This window comes from Bubalus bubalis, chromosome 22, assembly GCF_019923935.1.
Source record: "Bubalus bubalis isolate 160015118507 breed Murrah chromosome 22, NDDB_SH_1, whole genome shotgun sequence".
NCBI classification, from domain to species: Eukaryota; Metazoa; Chordata; class Mammalia; order Artiodactyla; family Bovidae; genus Bubalus; species Bubalus bubalis.
In genome coordinates this window covers 55,639,981-55,660,003 of record NC_059178.1, presented here as the reverse complement: position 1 = coordinate 55,660,003, position 20,023 = coordinate 55,639,981, and the positions used below count along the sequence as shown (strand labels likewise).

Here is a 20,023-nt window from a genome sequence, read left to right as displayed (position 1 = left end):
GCAACTTTTAAAAATAAATATATACACTGACATTTATCCTAAATAAAAATAATTGATATGTTCAAAAACCCATTGCTTTTCTAATATTTTAAAGGCATAAGTTTCCTATTCATTTCCTATAACAAAATTCTAAAAAAGGTCCATGACATTGGTCTTGGTAATCATTTTTTGAATATGACACCCAAAGCACAGGCAACAGGGGCAAATTTAGATGAGACTAAATTTAGATGAGACAAATTTAGATGAAATGTTTCTGGATAGCAAATGAAATGATCAGTAAAAATCAAAAGGCAACCTACAGAATGAAGCAAAGTATTTGCAAATCATGTATCTGATTCGGGTTTAATAAACAAAACACAGAAGGTATACATACACTCCAATAGTAAAAACAAATAACCCAAATAAGAAATGAACAAATGACCTAGAAAGACATACATATGGCCAACAGATCTATCACAAAACATCAAGAAATTGCAAATCAAAACCACAATAAAATATCACCTAACAGATGTTAGAATGGCTACTATCAAAAATGCAAGAGATAACAAGTGTGGGCAAAGGTCTGAGAAAAAGGGAACCCCTGTGTACTGTTGGTGGGAATGTGAACTGGCACAACTATTATAGAAAACAGCATGGAGATGCCTCCAAAAATGAAGAAAAACTGAACTAGTATAATAACCAACAACTCCACTTCTGGGTATATAACCAAAGGGTATGAACTCAGTATCACAAAGAACTATTTGTACTTCCATGTTCATTGCAGAATTATTCACAAGAGCCAAGACAGGAAAACAAACTCTCAAGGGGTGAATGGATAAGAGAAAGGTAGTATTTTCTCTGAAGATGAATGAGCAACCAGACATGAATGGCATCCTTGCACCTGCTACTTAAAGCACTTTAAGAATTGAAGGACTTTGTAAAAGTCACCAGAGTTTATATAAATAATCAACCTAATTCTGTACCTTAGGTTAATCATTTGGTGCTTGAAAATAAGCTCAACATTCAGAAAGATAGTAATTAATTTCATTTTGGGTCTGATTCATCTTAGAACAATACTATTTCAGATAGGAATATTATAGAAACGTGTCAGATTTTTTTATTTGCGAACATGTCAGTGGATCTATTTATACCCACCATTTTTGCATCATCTCTTGTTTCATTTGTGATTTTTCAGAAATGATTTGCCTTAAGGAGTTGCAATGAAGACAATTATATATTAGACCAATTAACACCTAGTGACTACCCATGACACATAGAAACCATTCACTTCCTAGGACTTATTTAAATAGCCCTAGAAAACTTCACAGTGGTATAAGAAGAGTTCCTCCCAGACTTGTGTGCAGACTTTATGAGCCTTTCTGGGATGAAGACATGGTTCTGTCTGGGGGAAGTGCACAGAGTAAAACCCTCAACAGCGATGGAGTGGCAGAGGGCAAAATCTGCTGTGGTCCTTGAAAACCACAGGCCCCTACTTCTCTGCCTGTGGTTACGAATCATAACACCGTCAAAGTCAGCACTTGTCACTGCCCCATCCTGGACACGTTGCCTCATTAAAATAATTAATCTACGTAGATCCAGGCAGAGGCCAAATTCTTCTCTTAAAAAAAAAGCATGAGGTCCTTTATTTTTCCACAAGCTAAATTAGATGTTTCAGTGGAAGAAAATAATTAGATAAGTTTTAGCAATATCTGATTTTCAACTTACACCAAGTGCAGTCCAAGCAGGGTCAGGAGAAAGGAAAAAAAAAAAAAAAAAGAATCCTTTTAATGGGGGCTATTGATCTATGGTAAAGTATCATGATTAAAATAGACCTTTTGAATTTTAGTTGCAAAGACATAGTATATTCTAATTGCTATAACCTTTGGAAATCTTCAGAAGGATAACAGAGCAGTACAAAGGTTAGAGCAGATTTTAGGGAGGAGGTGTTTAACTAAATGTGATTATCTGACACCAGGTATATAATCTAATACAAAATAAATCACCTATTTTTTCTAACAAAGACAGATAAGCAAAGCAAACCTGAAAATTAGGTTTCAACTTTGTAATTAAAGGCATATTTCTGCAATACTAAGTATCAAACCTATACCACTGGAAATAGAAAATTCTTAAATTCTTAGAAAACTTATTATTAAACTCTTATTAAGTAGAGCAGTAATAACTTCTTATACTCAAATTGTTGTGAAAACTTTTTTTTTTTTAGTTTTCACAAAGTCAAAGATATTTAGTGCACATTCAACTTAAGAAAAATGTTTCAAAAACAAAGCCTCCTGCATATGTTTTCAATATTGTTATACATCTAAAATTCCATATTTTTATAAGATCAGTTCTTGAGAGTGTCAAGAAAACTTCACTAAACAGTTAAAGTGTCAAGGAAAACTTGATTCAACACTAATGCAAAGGGTAGAGTGATGAAACTGCACTCTCCTGAAACAAAAGGCTGGAGAGATTGAGCTTTGGGTTGAATGAGTAGAAAAGCACGAGAGGAAGGGATAGTTTAGGGGGTTGGACCCGGCCCTCTGTTTGCTCACTGAGAATAACTGTAAAAAGTGGTGAGTTGGGCTCCTACCCTCCAGGGACATGGGGAGATTGAAACACAGGATGGAAAAATGGTTCCCTAAGGGATGGCTTCCTGGTGTCTGAGAAAGACATTCCTGTGTTAAAAAACCACAGGAGACCCAGAAAGACTGACATCCCAAAGGGACAGATAATTAAAGTGCATTCTAAAGCAAATACCCTAGTTTAGGGAAGATGAGGACAATGTTAAGATCTTCTTGGTTCAAGGACTAGTAACTTTTCAAAAATCAGTCAACTTGCTCAGTGGTACTTATTTTCTATCACTTGTTTATTTCTGAATATGAACTAGTGAGTAATAGTTGCTCAGTGGTGTCCTACTCTTTGCAACGCCATGGACTGTAGCCTGCCAGCCTCCTTGGTCCACGGAATTCTTCAGGTAAGAATAGTGGAGTGGGTTGCCATTTCCTTCTCCAGAACGTGAACTAGAGTAGAATTATCTAATGGTAGGTTGAATTTCCCAGGCAAATGTACTGGAGTGGGTTGCCCTTTTCCACTCCAGGGGATCTTCCTGACACAGGGATCGAACTCGCATCTCCTGCATTGGCAGGTGGATTCTTTGTCACCGAGCCCCTTGGGAAGCCCAGAATTCTTTAATGGTAGGTTTTTCACAGGTTGCATATTTTAAGATAATTTTTCTTATCCCTTATGAAAGAAAAATCTAACTGAAGTAAGAGAGCTCTCTAAAATAAAGTCAGATAGAGAACAAACTAGGTTACCTATGGAGAGATGGAAGTGGAGAGGGACAAGATAGGGGAAGGGGATTAAGAGCTACAAACTACCATAGATAAAATTAATAAGCTATAAGGGTATATGCTACAGCATAGGGAATATAGCCAACATTGTATAAAAACTTTAAATGATATATCTATTTAAAATATATTTAAAAATTGATCATGTGAAATTAATATAGTATAAATCAATCAAACTTCAATAAAAAGGGAAATAAATATATAAAATACTAAATCTCCCACCAAAATGTAAAACAGCTTTGAGGCCATTAAGAAGGATGACTTATACACATCTTGGCCTGGATGTAACCTGACCTTTGACCTGATGAAGTCATCCAGAACACCTGCCAGAAACTCAAGATACTGGACTCAACCTAAAATAACTCACGATAGCCTGTCTACTTACTGAACCCCTGCTGCTGCTGCTGCTGCTGAGTTGCCTCAGTCGTGGCCAACTCTGTGCAACCCCATGGAGTGTAGCCTGTCAGGCTCCTCTGTCCATGGGATTCTCCAGGCAAGAATACTGGAGTAGGTTGCCATGCCATCCTCCAGGGGATCTTCCCAGCCCTGGGATTGAACCTGCATCTCAGGTCTCCATTGGCATGCAGGGGCTTTACCACTGAGCTACCAGGGAAGCAGCCCTGAACCCCTATCCTAAACCAATTGGCCATTCTTCAAGGACAAATACTTTCTGACTTATGTCAGTCAGTGACAATTCTTTATAAGCCCCTGATGCTTTCTCTTCCTGGAAACATTCTTTCACATAGTGAAGTAAGCCAGAAAGAAAAACACCAATACAGTATACTAACGCATATATATGGAATTTAGAAAGATGGTAACAATAACCCTGTGTACGAGATAGCAAAAGAGACACTGATGTATAGAACAGTCTTATGGACTCTGTTGGAGAGGGAGAGGGTGGGAAGATTTGGGAGAATGGCATTGAAACATGTAAAATATCATGTATGAAACAAGTTGCCAGTCCAGGTTCGACGCACGATACTGGATGCTTGGGGCTAGAGCACTGGGACGACCCAGAGGGATGGTATGGGGAGGGAAGAGGGAGGAGGGTTCAGGATGGGGAACACATGTATACCTGTGGCAGATTCATTATGATATTTGGCATAACTAATACAATTTTGTAAAGTATAAAAATAAAATAAAATTAAAAAAAAAGAAACATTCTTTCAGGGATATTTGAATCTGTGTCTTCCAAACTGCAATGCTTAAGACTCTAAATACACTCTTCTTATTTTTGCAGCTCCTACATTATCTATTTTGGTTGATACCCTCCATCCTAAATAATACTAAGGTAATAGTTAATTTAACATTTGAGTATTAAGTCTCCAATAACCTTAGAACTCAGCTGTGGGACTACTGACTAGCATCTGTTATGAAATTCAACATTGGCGTCACTGACTTGCTAGAATGTTGAAAGAGATCAAACACTTTCTCAGTATAGGGAGAGATATTACCAGAATTGGGGTAAATAATTCATATTGCACATATGAATTATGTGCAATTCATATCACATGTAAAGTATCTGCATTTTAATACCTCCCTTAGCCTTTTGTCCTAGAGTCTCTGGTATAAGACATGCTGGCAAATTCATCACAATTACTTCACAGTTGGAAAAGCTGAGACACGCCACCAGGGCACAGAGTCTCTTGAAAAAAGAACCCCTTGAAGCAGGAACCTGGCAGTCAGAGAACATACTCTTAAATACTCTGCTAAGTGAACAGACTAATCCTCATTTTATGGACAAGGAAGCTGACACTTTGAGTCCCAATGCCACAAATATACTAAGAGTCAACTCTGGTACTGTTTTCACTATACTATCTCAATTATAGTTATGAATTTCCATATTTCACTACTTAGAGTTCTAAAACAGGCAATTATGGTTTTTTTTTTTTAATTTTATTTTATTTTTAAACTTTACAAAATTGTATTAGTTTTGCCAAATATTGAAATGAATCTGCCACAGGTATACATGTGTTCCCCATCCTGAAGTCTCCTCCCTCCTCCCTCCCCATACCATCCCTCTGGGTCGTCCCAGTGCACCAGCCCCAAGCATCCAGTATCGTGCATCGAACTTGGACTGGCAACTCATTTCATACATGATATTATACATGTTTCAATGCCATTCTCCCAAATCTTCCCACCCTCTCCCTCTCCAACAGAGTCCATAAGACTGTTCTATACATCAGTGTCTCTTTTGCTGTCTCGTACACAGGGTTATTGTTACCATCTTTCTAAATTCCATATATATGCGTTAGTATACTGTATTATGTTTTAAGTTTTCTATCTATCATTTTGACCTCCTGAAATCTTTGTTGAAACTTATATTTTACTTTCCAACTAGGAATGTAAAAATTATGAAGGAGATGACAAAAAATAACTTGTAAGGTGAAAAGAAGAAAGAAAATAAAAAGACAAGCTTATTTTGTGGGTCTATCCCTTGTTTTCCAAAGCTCAAAGATCCCAATGAGAAAATCAACCTAGAAAAATGATAGTGGGTATTTTTTTTATATCTTGAATATAAGTTATTTTTCTTCACTATTTTTCTTTGTCCTTTTGCATATTTTCTGGCCATTAAATGTTGAATACATTGTAGTGTTATAAGTTTGACAAATGATTGTACAATTTCCACTGTGGATACCTTTGTTTCAATCCTTTATTTTTAATGCCAAGGGCCATAATAGATTCATACCAATTGTGAAAGTATCAAAATATCTAAAAGCCATAAACTAATGTGCAAAAATTTGAGGGTAATTATTAATAACTAAGTCTTTTTTATAACTAATCAAATTGCACACCTATATCTTCATAAAAAAATTTTTCCCCATATAAAAATAAAATCAGAGATTATCTTTAGAATTTTAAACCTTCATAATAGTGTGGTGTTGCTAGTCACAGAATTCATACTTGGAGCTGAATTCTGAAGTTCATTTAACTAATATCAGTTATTCCCCCACCCACCCAACAGCCCCCATAAAAACAAGCAAACTAACAGCACCTTTTAAGGTTTTAAATACTAACATGAAAACTCTCCGATTATCGGCTTCACCTCAACTTTGAAATTTTCAAAAGATGAGTTTTATGGGTAAATTCATTCTTATGTTTTAAAAGGGAGAAAAATCATTTCGTCTTAGTTAAAAAAAGAATCAGAAGTGAAGAAAGTTACTGAACTGGTTCACAGGGAAAGTGTACACAATTGATATATGTGTTTAATAATGAATGCCAACCATCAATAAAAGATTGAGCATACACTGACAGACCCAGGCAATGTGTTTGGTTATTAAATGAATTAAGCCCAGATACTTCTTAGATCAGAGGTCTCTAGCATTTGAAGTTATTCCTCTATCAGAGGTCATGGTAAAATACAAGCTGAATTACAGGACTGTCCTCACGTCAGCCCCCTTCTTGGATCACGGCCTTGTAGTGGCGAAGGGGCTTGTTAACTCGGTGAACCTGGGAGTCTTGCCGTGCAGGGCCACCAAGGATGCACAGGTCACAGCAATGAGTTCCGACAAAACACGGACCACTGGAAAAAGAAATGGAAACCGACTCCAGGGTGTTATTCCTGCCTAGAGAGCCCCATGGACAGTATAAAAAGGCAAAAAGATATGACACCGGAAGATGAGCCCCACCCCAGGTCGGAAGGTGTCCACTATGCCACTGGGGAAGAGTGGAGAACAATTACAAATAGCTCCAGAGAGAATGACAGAGGAGCCTGGCGGGGTACAGTCCATGGGGTCGCAAAGAGTCGGACACAACTGAGCTACTGAACAAGAGCAGACAACTTCCCTTTGGCACTTAGAAAAAAATCTATGATTTACTAGTAGGTTTTAAATAAAGAGTGGGATAACTAGCTAATTATCGAAACTTCTGCGGAATCTATCCAGGGCATATATATTAAGAAAGGATGCCATATACTCTAAAAGAACTCCTAAATGCCACATCATGTTCCTACAGAATAGAGGGCCAGACTTTTAATAGCCCGATGGTGACAGTGTAGATGCATTTAAGGGCAGGGCACAGGCAGAAGAAGCTAATTAACATCAAACACTAATTAGTCCCCCAGTATTTAGCAATGAAGTATCAGCAGCTGTCTTAGATGCCATATGCTAATTAGCATTAATAAACTTCAGAAATAATTGTCTCCATTGTTCTGTGTCATAATACTTCCTCTAATTGTACTTTGGAGAGCATTGCCTATAAATGGTAGCAAGCATTCCATAGCATTGCTTGAAGTTTAATGAGCCATTTGCTGTGACTTGTGGCATTAGGAGAGAATATATACAGGAAAGAGGAGAGATTAATGCCAATTTTTTTAAATTCAGAATTAAGTTGTTGTCTGGTACTTTGTGTCTCCATTTATTCAAATATTCAGACAGGAGAGACTGTTACTTTGGCTCCAGATAATCTTTAGGCAAATAAAAGGTGAAGTTTAAGAGCGATGGCTCGCATCTGTGCCTCAGTGAGCACAGGTTTAGGCTTTCATTGGAAACTGTCTGTGCCATCACATTCGAGAAGCTGGAAATGTCAGGAGGGAGAAAGAGCATCTTTCTATGCAGAGAAAACAACTCCCATTTTCCTCGTGTCAGCAAAAGTAGGCAGAATGAATCTTTGATTGTATGATCTGAAGAAAATACAGAAGATGGTTATTAATTATCTTGGAAAATGCTTAAGACTCCAAAAAATTTCACTGGTTATCATTCCATGAATTAGACAGCAAAATTCAGTATCATGAGAACGTGATGAGTGCCTACAGACACATTAAAACCAAAGACCAAAGGATACGATTCTTGATTTAAAGAGGTCCATGGTGCAATTAAAGGGGAATAACACATGTGCAGTAATGCCCTAAACAATTAGCCAATATAAAGATGCATTTTGGAAATTTAAAAAATTATATATAACCGGAACATTTCTAATAATTGAGAAAGTAATATAGGCCCATATAAACTAAGTCTTTAAAACACACATATAGTCTATGGTATAACAACTGTCCTTCTATAAGCATTTTTTTTAATTTGAAAAGAAAAAGCAATACTTGGCAGCAAATTATTGAAAAGTTTTCCAGAAACTAAATGGTTTGATAAACACTATAAGCATTTATAATGTATACATTTGTTAGTAATATTTGCCATATGTGTCAGTAATGCAAAAAAGTCTGTCCTAAAGCCCCTGCTGCTGCTGCTGCTAAGTCGCTTCAGTCGTGCCCGACTCTGTGCGACCCCATAGACGGCAGCCCACCAGGCTCCCCTGTCCCTGGGATTCTCCGGGCAAGAACACTGGAGTGGGTTGCCATTTCCTTCTCCAATGCATGAAAGTGAAAAGTGAAATGAAGTCGTTCAGCCATGTCCGACTCTAGTGACCCCATGGACTGCAGCCCACCAGGCTCCTCCGTCCATGGGATTTTCCAGGCAAGAGTACTGGAGTGGGGTGCCATGCCTAAACCCCCTGCTAAACTATAAAAACACTTGAGTGTTTTTTTTCATTGGTCCTAATTACCAGTTTATACTTAGCTCATGTTGCCTCAAACAGTATCTGAAAAGAGCCACTGTCCTTATGACTGTATTTTCCTGTAACTGCTATTCACTTTAAATCATTTAATTTGCTAAATTTTTTAGCAAATGGCTAAAATTTTTTTAAATTCTAGCTAATGGTCAAACGTAAAATAATAACAAAAGAAAAAATGTTGGTTATTAAAGAATACCAGAGTATCTTCTTTCATGATATAAGTTCTGAAAGTTTAGTAATTCTACTGTCCTTGGATCTTAAAGGGGCTGTAACTTTTGAAAAGGATTATGTTTTTCCTTTGCTCTGGCCACTAGAAACTTAGAGCCAAATATTCTGTCTTCCTTTATTACATGGGTTCATACTGTTTCCATTTATCTGTATAAATATTATCTCTATCTCTGTTTCTTTATCCTGATTTCTCTATTATTTTAAATAATTTGACCCTTTGGATTTTATCTACAGTTTTAAATGTTTAAGTTGCATTCTAATTCTTTGTGTGAATTAAGTAGACCATCATTAAATGGGAACAAAAAAATTCTATCAACTTCCAAACAGAATATATTGGGTTGGCCAAAAAGTTCATTTAAATTTTCCTATAACATCTTATGGAAAAACTCAAACAGACTTTTTTTTTTTTTACCAACCCAATAATTTACAGCAAAATTTCATTAATTTTGATAATTTATGTTGATTCATCTAGTAGTTTGGCTTGTGAAACTTGTTTTTAATTCACAAATGCTATATTATAAAGGGATAGAGCATATTTTAAAATATATTTTAAGGGTTTAACAGGGCTAACTGCCATTAATGAAACTGAGATATAAAGAGTAAAATATTTTATAGAGAAAGGTTTAGGCAATGCATCAGTGGATATTAAGAAAAATGTTCCAGAGGGACACACACCACCTTAAGCAGATAGGTAATATTTTATCCTTACTATTGAGGTAGGAGAGCTGTAGACTGAGAAAAGAGAGAATAAAAGATAGAGAGAGAGAAGGTAGGCCACTGGTTTTGTTTTTGGTGTACAAAATAAACTGCTCCCATGAGCTCTGTCCTCTGGGTCTTGTCTTCCTCTGGTTTAGGAAGCTTTGATTTCATGTAATTTTATGTTCTGTATTGTCTTGATCAATTGAAGTGAGGCAGAATGGCAAGCTGACCATGTTTGGTCTTGGAATATGGTTATTAATAATCAATCTAACAAACTGGTTTGTAAGATCTTAGTAATTTTGATCCTAGTAGTTGATTGAAGTATTACAAATTCATTGCCAGGCTCCTGTGTCCATGGAATTCTCCAGGCAAGAATACTGGAGTGGGTTGCCATTCCCTTCTCCAGGGAATCTTCCCGACCCAGGGATAGAACCCCAGTCTCCTGTACTGCAGGCAGATTCTTTACCATCTGAGGGACCAGGAATCCCCTCTTTATCTTCAGGGGATAGGATTAGTTTCTATGCTATCATTATCACTACTATTAAAAACAGTTCAAAGTGATGGACATGTTTCTATGAGTTGGAAATATATTAAATAGCTTATATATTGTAGCACCTTCCATTCTTTGAACCACCCTCCTCAGTAGATATAGTTCCTCTTCTTACTGTTATTATTTTTATTGCTGTATTCCAGATGATATAGTTTAGGATGTGAGAGGGCAAACGACTTACTCAAGACTCTCCAGTCAGTATAAACTTGGACTGAGAATGAATTCAGGAGGTAGATTCATTAAGCTCACTTCAAAAACAGCTTTATATAAACACTATGTTGGACTGCTTTACTCTAATATGATCAGATAACTAAACACAGAGCATAACTGCCATACGACCCAGCAACCCCACTGCTGGGCATACACACCGAGGAAACCAGGACTGAAAGAGACACGTGTACCCCAATGTTCATCGCAGCACTGTTTATAACAGCCAGGACACGGAAGCAACCTAGGTGTCCATCAGCAGATGAATGGATAAGAAAGCTGTGATACATTTACACAATGGAGTATTACTCAGCCATTAAAAAGAATACATTTGAATCAGTTCTAATGAGGTGGATGAAACTGGAGCCTATTATACAGAGTGAAGTAAGCCAGAAAGAAAAACACCAATACAGTATACTAACGCATATATATGGAATTTAGAAAGATGGTAACGACAACCCTGTATGCGAGACAGCAAAAGAGACACAGATGTATAGAACAGTCTATTGGACTCTGTGGGAGAGGGAGGGGAGGGATGATTTGGGAGAATGGGATTGAAACATGTATAATATCATATAAGAAACGAATCGCCAGTCCAGGTTCGATGCAGGATACAGGAAGCTTGGGGCTGGTGCACTGGGATGACCCAGAGGGATGGTACAGGGAGGGAGGTGGGAGGGGGGTTCAGGATGGGGAACACGTGTACACCCATGGCAGATGCATGTTGATGTATGGCAAAACAAATACAATATTGTAAAGTAAAAAAAAATAATAATAATAAAAAATAAAATAAAATATATAATTACAAAAAAACCCCACAATCTGCCCATAGTGTTTTATTTGTAATCTTCTCACTCTATTCTTTTATTACCTTCAGTCAACCATTAACAAAAGTTAATTAAAAACCATTAATTTTATTTTTCATGTAATTATTAGGGTTTTTATGTCAAAAACATACATATTAGTAAACACACACACTCACACATATAATATGTCTTGCCAAATCAATTTTCATTAGCAATTGTTCTTGTATCTGATGAGCAGTGATGGTTATAAAAGTCATTAATTATCTCTTGCCAAAGTGCTATATACTATTACCTACGGATGCAACTAAATTTAAATATAAATGCCTATTAATTAATAAATAACACGTATAAATATATCTCCTTGTTAATTCTAAAAGGACATAAACAAGTAACAGCTGCATGTCTTTATGAATTGTGAAACAAATATTCCATTTCACCAATTAGATTGTGCCATGACGTGCTAACTTGCTTCAGTCGTGTCAGACTCTGTGTGGCCCTACAGACTGTAGCCCACCAGGCTCCTCTGTCCATGGGATCCTCCAGGCAAGAGGGTTGCCATTTCCTTCTCCAGGGGATCCTCCCGACCCAGGGATTGAACCAGTCAGTGTCTCTTAAGTCTCCTGCAGGAGACTGGCAGAGCTGGCAGGCGGGTTCTTTACCACTAGCAGTTGGTTTTCACAAATTAGTAAATTTAGGTCAGCATAATTGTATATTCCCTCCTGTAAATGAGAAACTGGTGACTCAGAAGTGCAGAGTGAAGTGTCCCCAGATCTTTCTGGATAATTAAGAGTGCTTATGATAGCAGATGGACATCATGTGTCAGTTCATCTCTGTCTCTCCACCTTACATTCACTCTGTGTCGATTCCATGCTGACAGGACTTACGTGAGTTATTCATCTTTGCAGTTCCAGGGCTTAGCAGTCTCCGTCATGGGGGATGCAGAATATAATTGGGCCCTGAGCTTAAAAGTGCCAAGTAGTTGGAAACATATAGTACCTTTTACTCAGAAAATATATTTAAAATCCTTGAGAGAATATACTAACATTCACAAGCTTAAATAAGTGAAATGACTACCAAAACAGCATGGGCAGTTTATTGGTAGGAACAATTTCTCAATTTAAAAATATTTAATTTCATGTAAAGTACGTCGCTTTGAGTATAAATGCTATCATAGGATTTTGGACTAGAATTCACCTGTTTTCTTAGAATTAATGATTTAAATCACATAATAGCAAAACAGTCAAGGGATTTTTTTTGTTGTTGTTTTCAAGGAAAATAGATCTTATTTAATAGACAGATGGGTTCTCAGGTGGTGCTAGTGGTAAAGAACCCATCTGCTAATGCAGGAGACATAAGAGACACAGGTTCAATCCCTGGGTCGGGAAGATCCCCTGGAGGAGGAAATGGCAACCCACTCTAGTATTCTTGCCTGCAGAATCTCATGGGCAAAGGAGCCTGGTGGGCTACAGTCCATGGGGTCGCCAAGAGTTGGACAAGACTGAAGTGACTAAACACAACAGACAGAGGGTAAAAAAACATTTTACTCTATCTTATAAGAAAACAAAGTGTATGAATCTTTTTTTCCCCAAATCATTACTTATTCTGTCCAAATACTCCATTATTCAAACACTTAAACAAGAGCAGAGGTTTTCAAGGTTATTTATGCAGTTATAATTTATTTCTTAAGAAAGGAAATGCAATTGGTTTTATTTATAAATGCCAGGGGTTTTCTGTAGATTAATTACATGTTGATTATTACATTTTTACATTATTTAACAAAAGACTGGCTTCCTAATTTTTACATGTTTGGAATTTGAATGTATTAGCAATCATGTGCATTACTATTGTTGTTGTGTAATCATTAACTGAACTCATGTTGGGCATACATATAAAACATTTATTTTTTTCCTTCAAGTAATTAGTCTTAATCTCAAGTATGTTTACAATTTCTCTGAATTTGCAAATATTCACATTTGCAAGTTCTAAACTCAAACAATGTGACTTCGATGACCACTTTTGGCCAACTTTTAAAATAACTTAATGGAAACATACTGACAAAAATGAATATATAATATTTTTGCCATTTATATAAGAGATAAGGAAATTTGATAACATAACCATTCCATTTGTTCCACTGATATATTGTAATTAATGGAAGGAAATTAGCCAATTCTTGGCAAATATCTTATCTTTTTAACTTACTGTCTTCTATTGTGGGAGAGACACCTCAGATCGCCCCCCATACCCATGTCACCAGTCCTCCAAACACACAGGAGTATTACAATCATCTGTAGTTCATAAAGAACATGTGATTGGTCATGGATGGTGACAAATGAGGAGTGCCTATTTCAGGCCAAAGAATGGACTTTCCAGCAGGTTCTTCAGTCTTTCTTCTTTTCCTAATGCCTCATCCAAGGGAGCCCAGTGTCCTGAATCTGTCTCCTCTCTCACCCTTGATCACCTGGGGAACAGCTGCCCTGGTGCTGAACGTCAGTTCAAAAACAAACGTTTGATGCTTTCGATCACTGAGACTTTGCTTATTCATTTGCGGTAACACAAACTAGTCCGATCCTGACACATGCAGACACATACAGCCTGTGCACCCTCAAATCATAAAACATACACGTTTCAGTCACCTTAAAAAATAATCCTAAAACTGCAACTCATTTAGGAAAATAAAAGAACCTTTTATGATTTGAATAGAGTATTTTATTGGTCAGTAATGCCCCTCTGCTGTAAGTCCCCTCCTGCCATAAATGTTTAAATCTTCAGAGTAACCTCAGAAAGATAGTGGAAGAGGAAGTCAGTGCTGCGCTCTCTTCCCTCCACAGAAACATGGATGAAAAGACACCTGGGCCAAAATGCTTTATGGGAACTCTAGAATCCAGGTAAGAATCTGCAGGACACCAAGGGAGCACAAAACTGAGGGGGGGGGGCGGGGAATGCTGTATAATGGGTAAGAGGAGCAGCTTATCTGTTACAGCCCTGCGTCCAAACCTCCATAGCTCAGTACTCAGACCACTCAGCCCCTGATTTCCCCTACATGAGAAGGAATCACTGAAGCATCCATCCAACACACCAGCCTTTTGGGGTTGCTACCCAAAGACCGACTTCCACGTCGTCTCACTCAGAACATTGAGGCGCCTGACACAGTGGGAATGCTTGGTGGGGGGAGGGGAGATGAGGATCAGGAAAGGGGGTGATAGCATTTCAGCAACCTCAAGCACTGCAAGATTGGAGGAGGTATGCAATCCTGAGACTCACCCTTCAAAAAAGGAAGAGTATTTGCCCTCAGCCCACAGAATTCCAGAGTATTTCTTCAGGGAAAGGGGTCAGGGGGATTATCGCAGCCAGCTGCATTAGACACTTAGCAAGTACTGGGAAGACAGGAGGAAAATAGAGATGGTTGATGTCTTCAATATCATACTGTAAAGTAAGTGTCCAGCTTGTCCACTGTTCCCAACATCACATTTTATAAAAACTCCTAAGAGCAACCTAACCCCATGCCCGAAGGGAGGCAGCCCCACCTCCGAAGTCAGGGGCAGCGGCCGAGAGTGCCAGGCTGCCACGGTGCAGGAAAGGCCGAGAGGAGCTACCCCGCGTCTGAGGTCGGGGGGGGGGGGGGGGGGGGGGCGGCCGAGAGTAGTTACCCCAGGTCGGAGGTCAGGGGCAGCGGCCAGGAGGAGCTACCCCATGCCCCCAAGCCCGAGGCCAGGGGCGGCGGCCGGGAAGACCAACCCCACGCCGGAGGCCAGGGATGGCGGCCGGGAGGACCAACCCCACGTCCAAGGAGCCCTGGCTGCGCGGGGAGGGCCTAGAGGAGCTATCCCACATTGAAGGTCAGGAAGGGAGGCTGTGAGGAGATACCCCTTGTCCAAGGTAAGGGGCAGCAGCTGCACTTTGCTGGAGCAGCCGTGAAGAGACACCCCCAGCCCAAGGTAAGAGAAAAGTAAGACAGTAGGTGTTGCAAGAGGGCATCAGAGGGCAGACACACTGAAACCATACTCACAGAAAACTAGTCAATCTAATCACACTAGGACCACAGCCTTGTCTAACTCAATGAAACTAAGCCATGCCCGTGGGGCAACCCAAGATGGGCAGGTCATGGTGGAGAGATCTGACAGAATGTGGTCCACCGGAGAAGGGAATGGCAAACCACTTCAGTATTCTTGCCTTGAGAACCCCATGAACAGTATGAAAAGGCAAAATGATAGGATACTGAATGAGGAACTCCCCAGGTCAGTAGGTGCCCAATATGCTACTGGAGATCAGTGGAGAAATAACTCCAGAAAGAATGAAGGGATGGAGCCAAAGCAAAAAGAATACCCAGCTGTGTATGTGACTGGTGAGAGAAGCAAGGTCGGATGCTGTAAAGAGCAATATTGCATAGGAACCTGGAATGTCAGGTCCATGAATCAAGGCAAATTGGAAGTGGTCAAACAGGAGATGGCAAGAGTGAATGTTGACATTCTAGGAATCAGCAAACTAAAATGGACTGGAATGGGTGAATTTAACTCAGATGACCATTATATCTACTACTGCAGGCAGGAATCCCTCAGAAGAAATGGAGTAGCCATCATAGTCAACAAGAGAGTCCGAAATGCAGTACTTGGATGCAATCTCAAAAATGACAGAATGATCTCTGTTCGTTTCCAAGGCAATCCATTCAATATCACAGTAATCCAAGTCTATGCCCCAACCAGTAACGCTGAAGAAGCTGAAGTTGAATGGTTCTATGAAGACCTACAAGACCTTTTAGAACTAACACCCAAAAAAGATGTCCTTTTCATTATAGGAGACTGGAATGCAAAAGTGGGAAGTCAAGAAACACCTGGAGTAACAGGAAAATTTGGCCTTGGAATATGGAATGAAGCAGGACAAAGACTAATAGAGTTTTGCCAAGAAAGTGTACTGGTCATAGCAAACACCCTTTTCCAACAACGCAAGAGAAGACTGCATACACGGACATCACCAGATGGTCAACACCGAAAACAAATTGATTATATTCTTTGCAGCCAAAGATGGAGAAGCTCTATACAGTCAGCAAAAACAAGACCAGGATCTGACTGTGGCTCAGATCATGAACTCCTTATTGCCAAATTCAGACTTCAATTGAAGAAAGTAGGGAAAACCACTAGACCATCCAGGTATGACCTAAATCAAATCCTTTATGATTATACAGTGGAAGTGAGAAATAGATTTAAGGGCCTAGATCTGATAGATAGACTGATGAACTATGGAATGAGGTTCATGACATTGTACAGGAGACAGGGATCAAGACCATCCCCATGGAAGAGAAATGCAAAAAAGCAAAATGGCTGTCTGGGGAGGCCTTACAAATAGCTGTGAAAAGAAGAGAAGCGAAAAGCAAAGGAGAAAAGGAAAGATATAAGCATCTGAATGCAGAGTTCCAAAGAATAGCAAGAAGAGATAAGAAAGCCTTCCTCAGCGATCAATGCAAAGAAATAGAGGAAAACAACAGAATGGGAAAGACTAGAGATCTCTTCAAGAAAATTAGAGATACCAAGGGAACATTTCATGCAAAGATGGGCTCAATAAAGGACAGAAATGGTATGAACCTAACAGAAGCAGAAGATATTAAGAAGAGGTGGCAAGAATACACAGAAGAACTGTCTAAAAAAGATCTTCACAACCCAGATAATCACAATGATGTGATCACTGACCTAGAGCCAGACATCCTGGAATGCGAACTCAAGTGGGCCTTAGAAAGCATCACTACAAACAAAGCTGGTGGAGGTGATGGCATTCCAGTGGAGCTATTTCAAATCCTGAAAAATGATGCTGTGAAAGTGCTGCACTTTATATGCCAGCACATTTGGAAAACTCAGCAGTGGCCACAGGACTGGAAAAGGTCAGTTTTCATTCCAATCCCAAAGAAAGGCAATGCCAAAGAATGCTCAAACTACCACACAATTGCACTCATCTCATGCGCTAGTAAACTAATGCTCAAAATTCTCCAAGCCAGGCTTCAGCAGTATGTGAACTGTGAACTTCCTGATGTTCAAGCTGGTTTAAGAAAAGGCAGAGGAACCAGAGATCAAATTGCCAACATCCGCTGGTTCATGGACAAAGCAAGAGAGTTCCAGAAAAACATCTATTTCTGCTTTATTGACTATGCCAAAGCCTTTGACTGTGTGGATCACAATAAACTGTGGAAAATTCTGAAAGAGATGGGAATACCAGACCACCTGACCTGCCTCTTGAGAAACCTATATGCAGGTTAGGAAGCAACAGTTAGAACTGGACATGGAACAACAGACTGGTTCCAAATAGGAAAAGGAGTTCATCAAGGCTGTATATTGTCACCCTGCTTATTTAACTTATATGCAGAGTACATCATGAGAAACGCTGGACTGAAGAAGCACAAGCTGGAATCAAGTTTGCTGGGAGAAATATCAAAAACCTTAGATATGCAGATGATACCACCCTTATGGCAGAAAGTGAAGAGGAGCTAAAAAGCCTCTTGATGAAAGTGAAAGAGGAGAGTGAAAAAGTTGGCTTAAAGCTCAACATTCAGAAAACAAAGATCATGGCATCCGATCCCATCACTTCATGGGAAATAGATGGGGAAACAGTGGAAACAGTGTCAGACTTTCTTTTTCTGGGCTCCAAAATCACTGCAGATGGTGACTGCAGCCATGAAATTAAAAGACGCTTACTCCTTGGAAGGAAAGTTATGACCAACCTAGATAGCATATTCAAAAGCAGAGACATTACTTTGCCAACAAAGGTCCATCTAGTCAAGGCTATGGTTTTCCTTGGTCATGTATGGATGTGAGAGTTGGACTGTGAAGAAGGCTGAGCGCTGAAGAATTGATGCTTTGAAGTGTGGTGTTAGAGAAGACTCTTGCGAGTCCCTTGGACTGCAAGGAGATCCAACCAGTCCATTCTGAAGGAGATCAGTCCTGGGTGTTCTTTAGAAGGAATGATGCTGAAGTTGAAACTCCAGTACTTTGGCCACCTCTTGCTAGAGTTGACTCATTGAAAAGACTCTGATGCTAGGATGGATTTGGGAGAGGAGGAGAAGGGGATGACAGAGGATGAGATGGCTGGATGGCATCACTGACTCGATGGACATGAGTCTGAGTGAACTCCGGGAGTTGATGATGGACAGAGAGGCCTGGCGTGCTGCGATTCATGGGGACGCAAAGAGTCGGACACGACTGAGTGACTGAACTGAACTTAAAAGCAACCTAAGTGTCCATCAGCAAATAAATGGATTATATATACAAACGCACACACACTGGGATATTACTCAGCCATAAATTTATTTCATAAATGAAATTCTGCCATTTACAGCAATGGAGATTGACCCAGGGGCTTCCCTGGTAGCTTAGTGGTAAAGAAACCCCGTGCCAAAGCAGGAGATGTGGGTTCAATCCCTGATTCTGGAAGATCCTCTGGAGAAGATGACAATCCACTACAGTATTCTTGCCTGGGAAACCCCATGAACAGAAGAACCTGGAGGGCTAGAGTCTGTGGAGTTGCAAAAGAGTTTTATATGACTTAGTGACTAAACAACAATTGATTGACCCAGGGGACATTATGCTTAGTAAAACAAAACAGAAAAAACACACCATGTCTGCTATAACTTATATGTGCAATCTAAAAAATAAACCAAACAAATACAACCAAAAGAAACAGGCTCACAGATGTGGAACGCAAACTAGTGGTTACCAGTGGAAGAGAGAAGTGGGGAAGGGCATGACAGGAGTAGTGGATTAAGACATACAAAATTCTATGTATAAAGTAGATAAGCAACAAGGATACATTGTATAGCACAGGGAAATACAGCCATTATTTTGCAATAACTTCAACTGGAGTATAATCTATAGAAATACTGAATCACTATGTTGTATACCTGAAAGTAAAATAATATTATAAATCAACTACCTTCAATTAAAAGAAAAAACAGTCTCTGGTTTACTTTTACTCATAATCTGTCATTAACTATTCCTACATATTACTCAACTAAAATTCAGAAGATTGTAATCACTGATCCTAGAACAAATATAAAGACAAATTGAGATATATTCCTCAAGACTTATTAGAATATACTAATGTATTAAATCCTACAGATTTTGATGTGCCATTTACACCTGTGACTTGGTGTGTTTTTATCTTTACTTAGAATTAAATATATGCAATTTATCCTTCTGAAACCATATGCATATAATCAAAAACTTATCCTTGGTATTATAATTTTTCAGCATTAAATTCCTGCAATTAAGACAACCAAAATATTATATATATCCATGGTCTGGGATTAGAATAGTATTTTTCAATTCACAATATAACCAAGTAATTAAATCCGTATCTTTTGTGCCTAAGAAAGTTTTTAAAGTTGAAATTAAAAACTGAAAGCTGGGTAGTACTCTAAAACTGCAAAACTAGACAATGTATGATAAGAAAATCAGCCTATGAATTGCTGGCAGTTCATCTTACAAATTCATCTAAATGTTAACCTGAAAAAAGACATTTTCCTGCGATGTTCTCTGGTTGTTTTGAAAAGAGGGCCAATACTCAATGTGTTGTACATCACTGATCCACTCAGTCACTTTAACTTAACTGAGTATAGGGGATTACAGAATTTACTACTGATTGTAGAAAAATAGCAGGATTCAATTAATCCCTGGATTCGCTATTTTTAAATTGTTTTATAAAACATGGTGCAGTGCATAATT

General features: G+C 38.8%; 1 protein-coding gene across 5 annotated transcripts in view; it reads right to left on the bottom strand.

Moving 5' to 3' along the window:
• Window positions 1–20,023, bottom strand: part of LOC123331130 — a 587,693-nt gene that overhangs the window by 221,200 nt on the left and 346,470 nt on the right. For 2 of the 5 annotated variants that reach the window (XM_044934513.2, XM_044934516.2), the window contains one exon: window positions 6,357–6,846. The exons of 2 other annotated variants lie outside the window; for them this stretch is intronic. In XM_044934513.2, coding sequence (XP_044790448.2) covers window positions 6,714–6,846 — 133 coding nt within the window. In that variant the 3' untranslated portion in view covers window positions 6,357–6,713. Of the gene's footprint in view, window positions 1–6,356; window positions 6,847–18,755; window positions 18,816–20,023 lie in introns of those variants that run through there. One more of the 5 variants, XM_044934520.2, reaches the window with a different exon arrangement.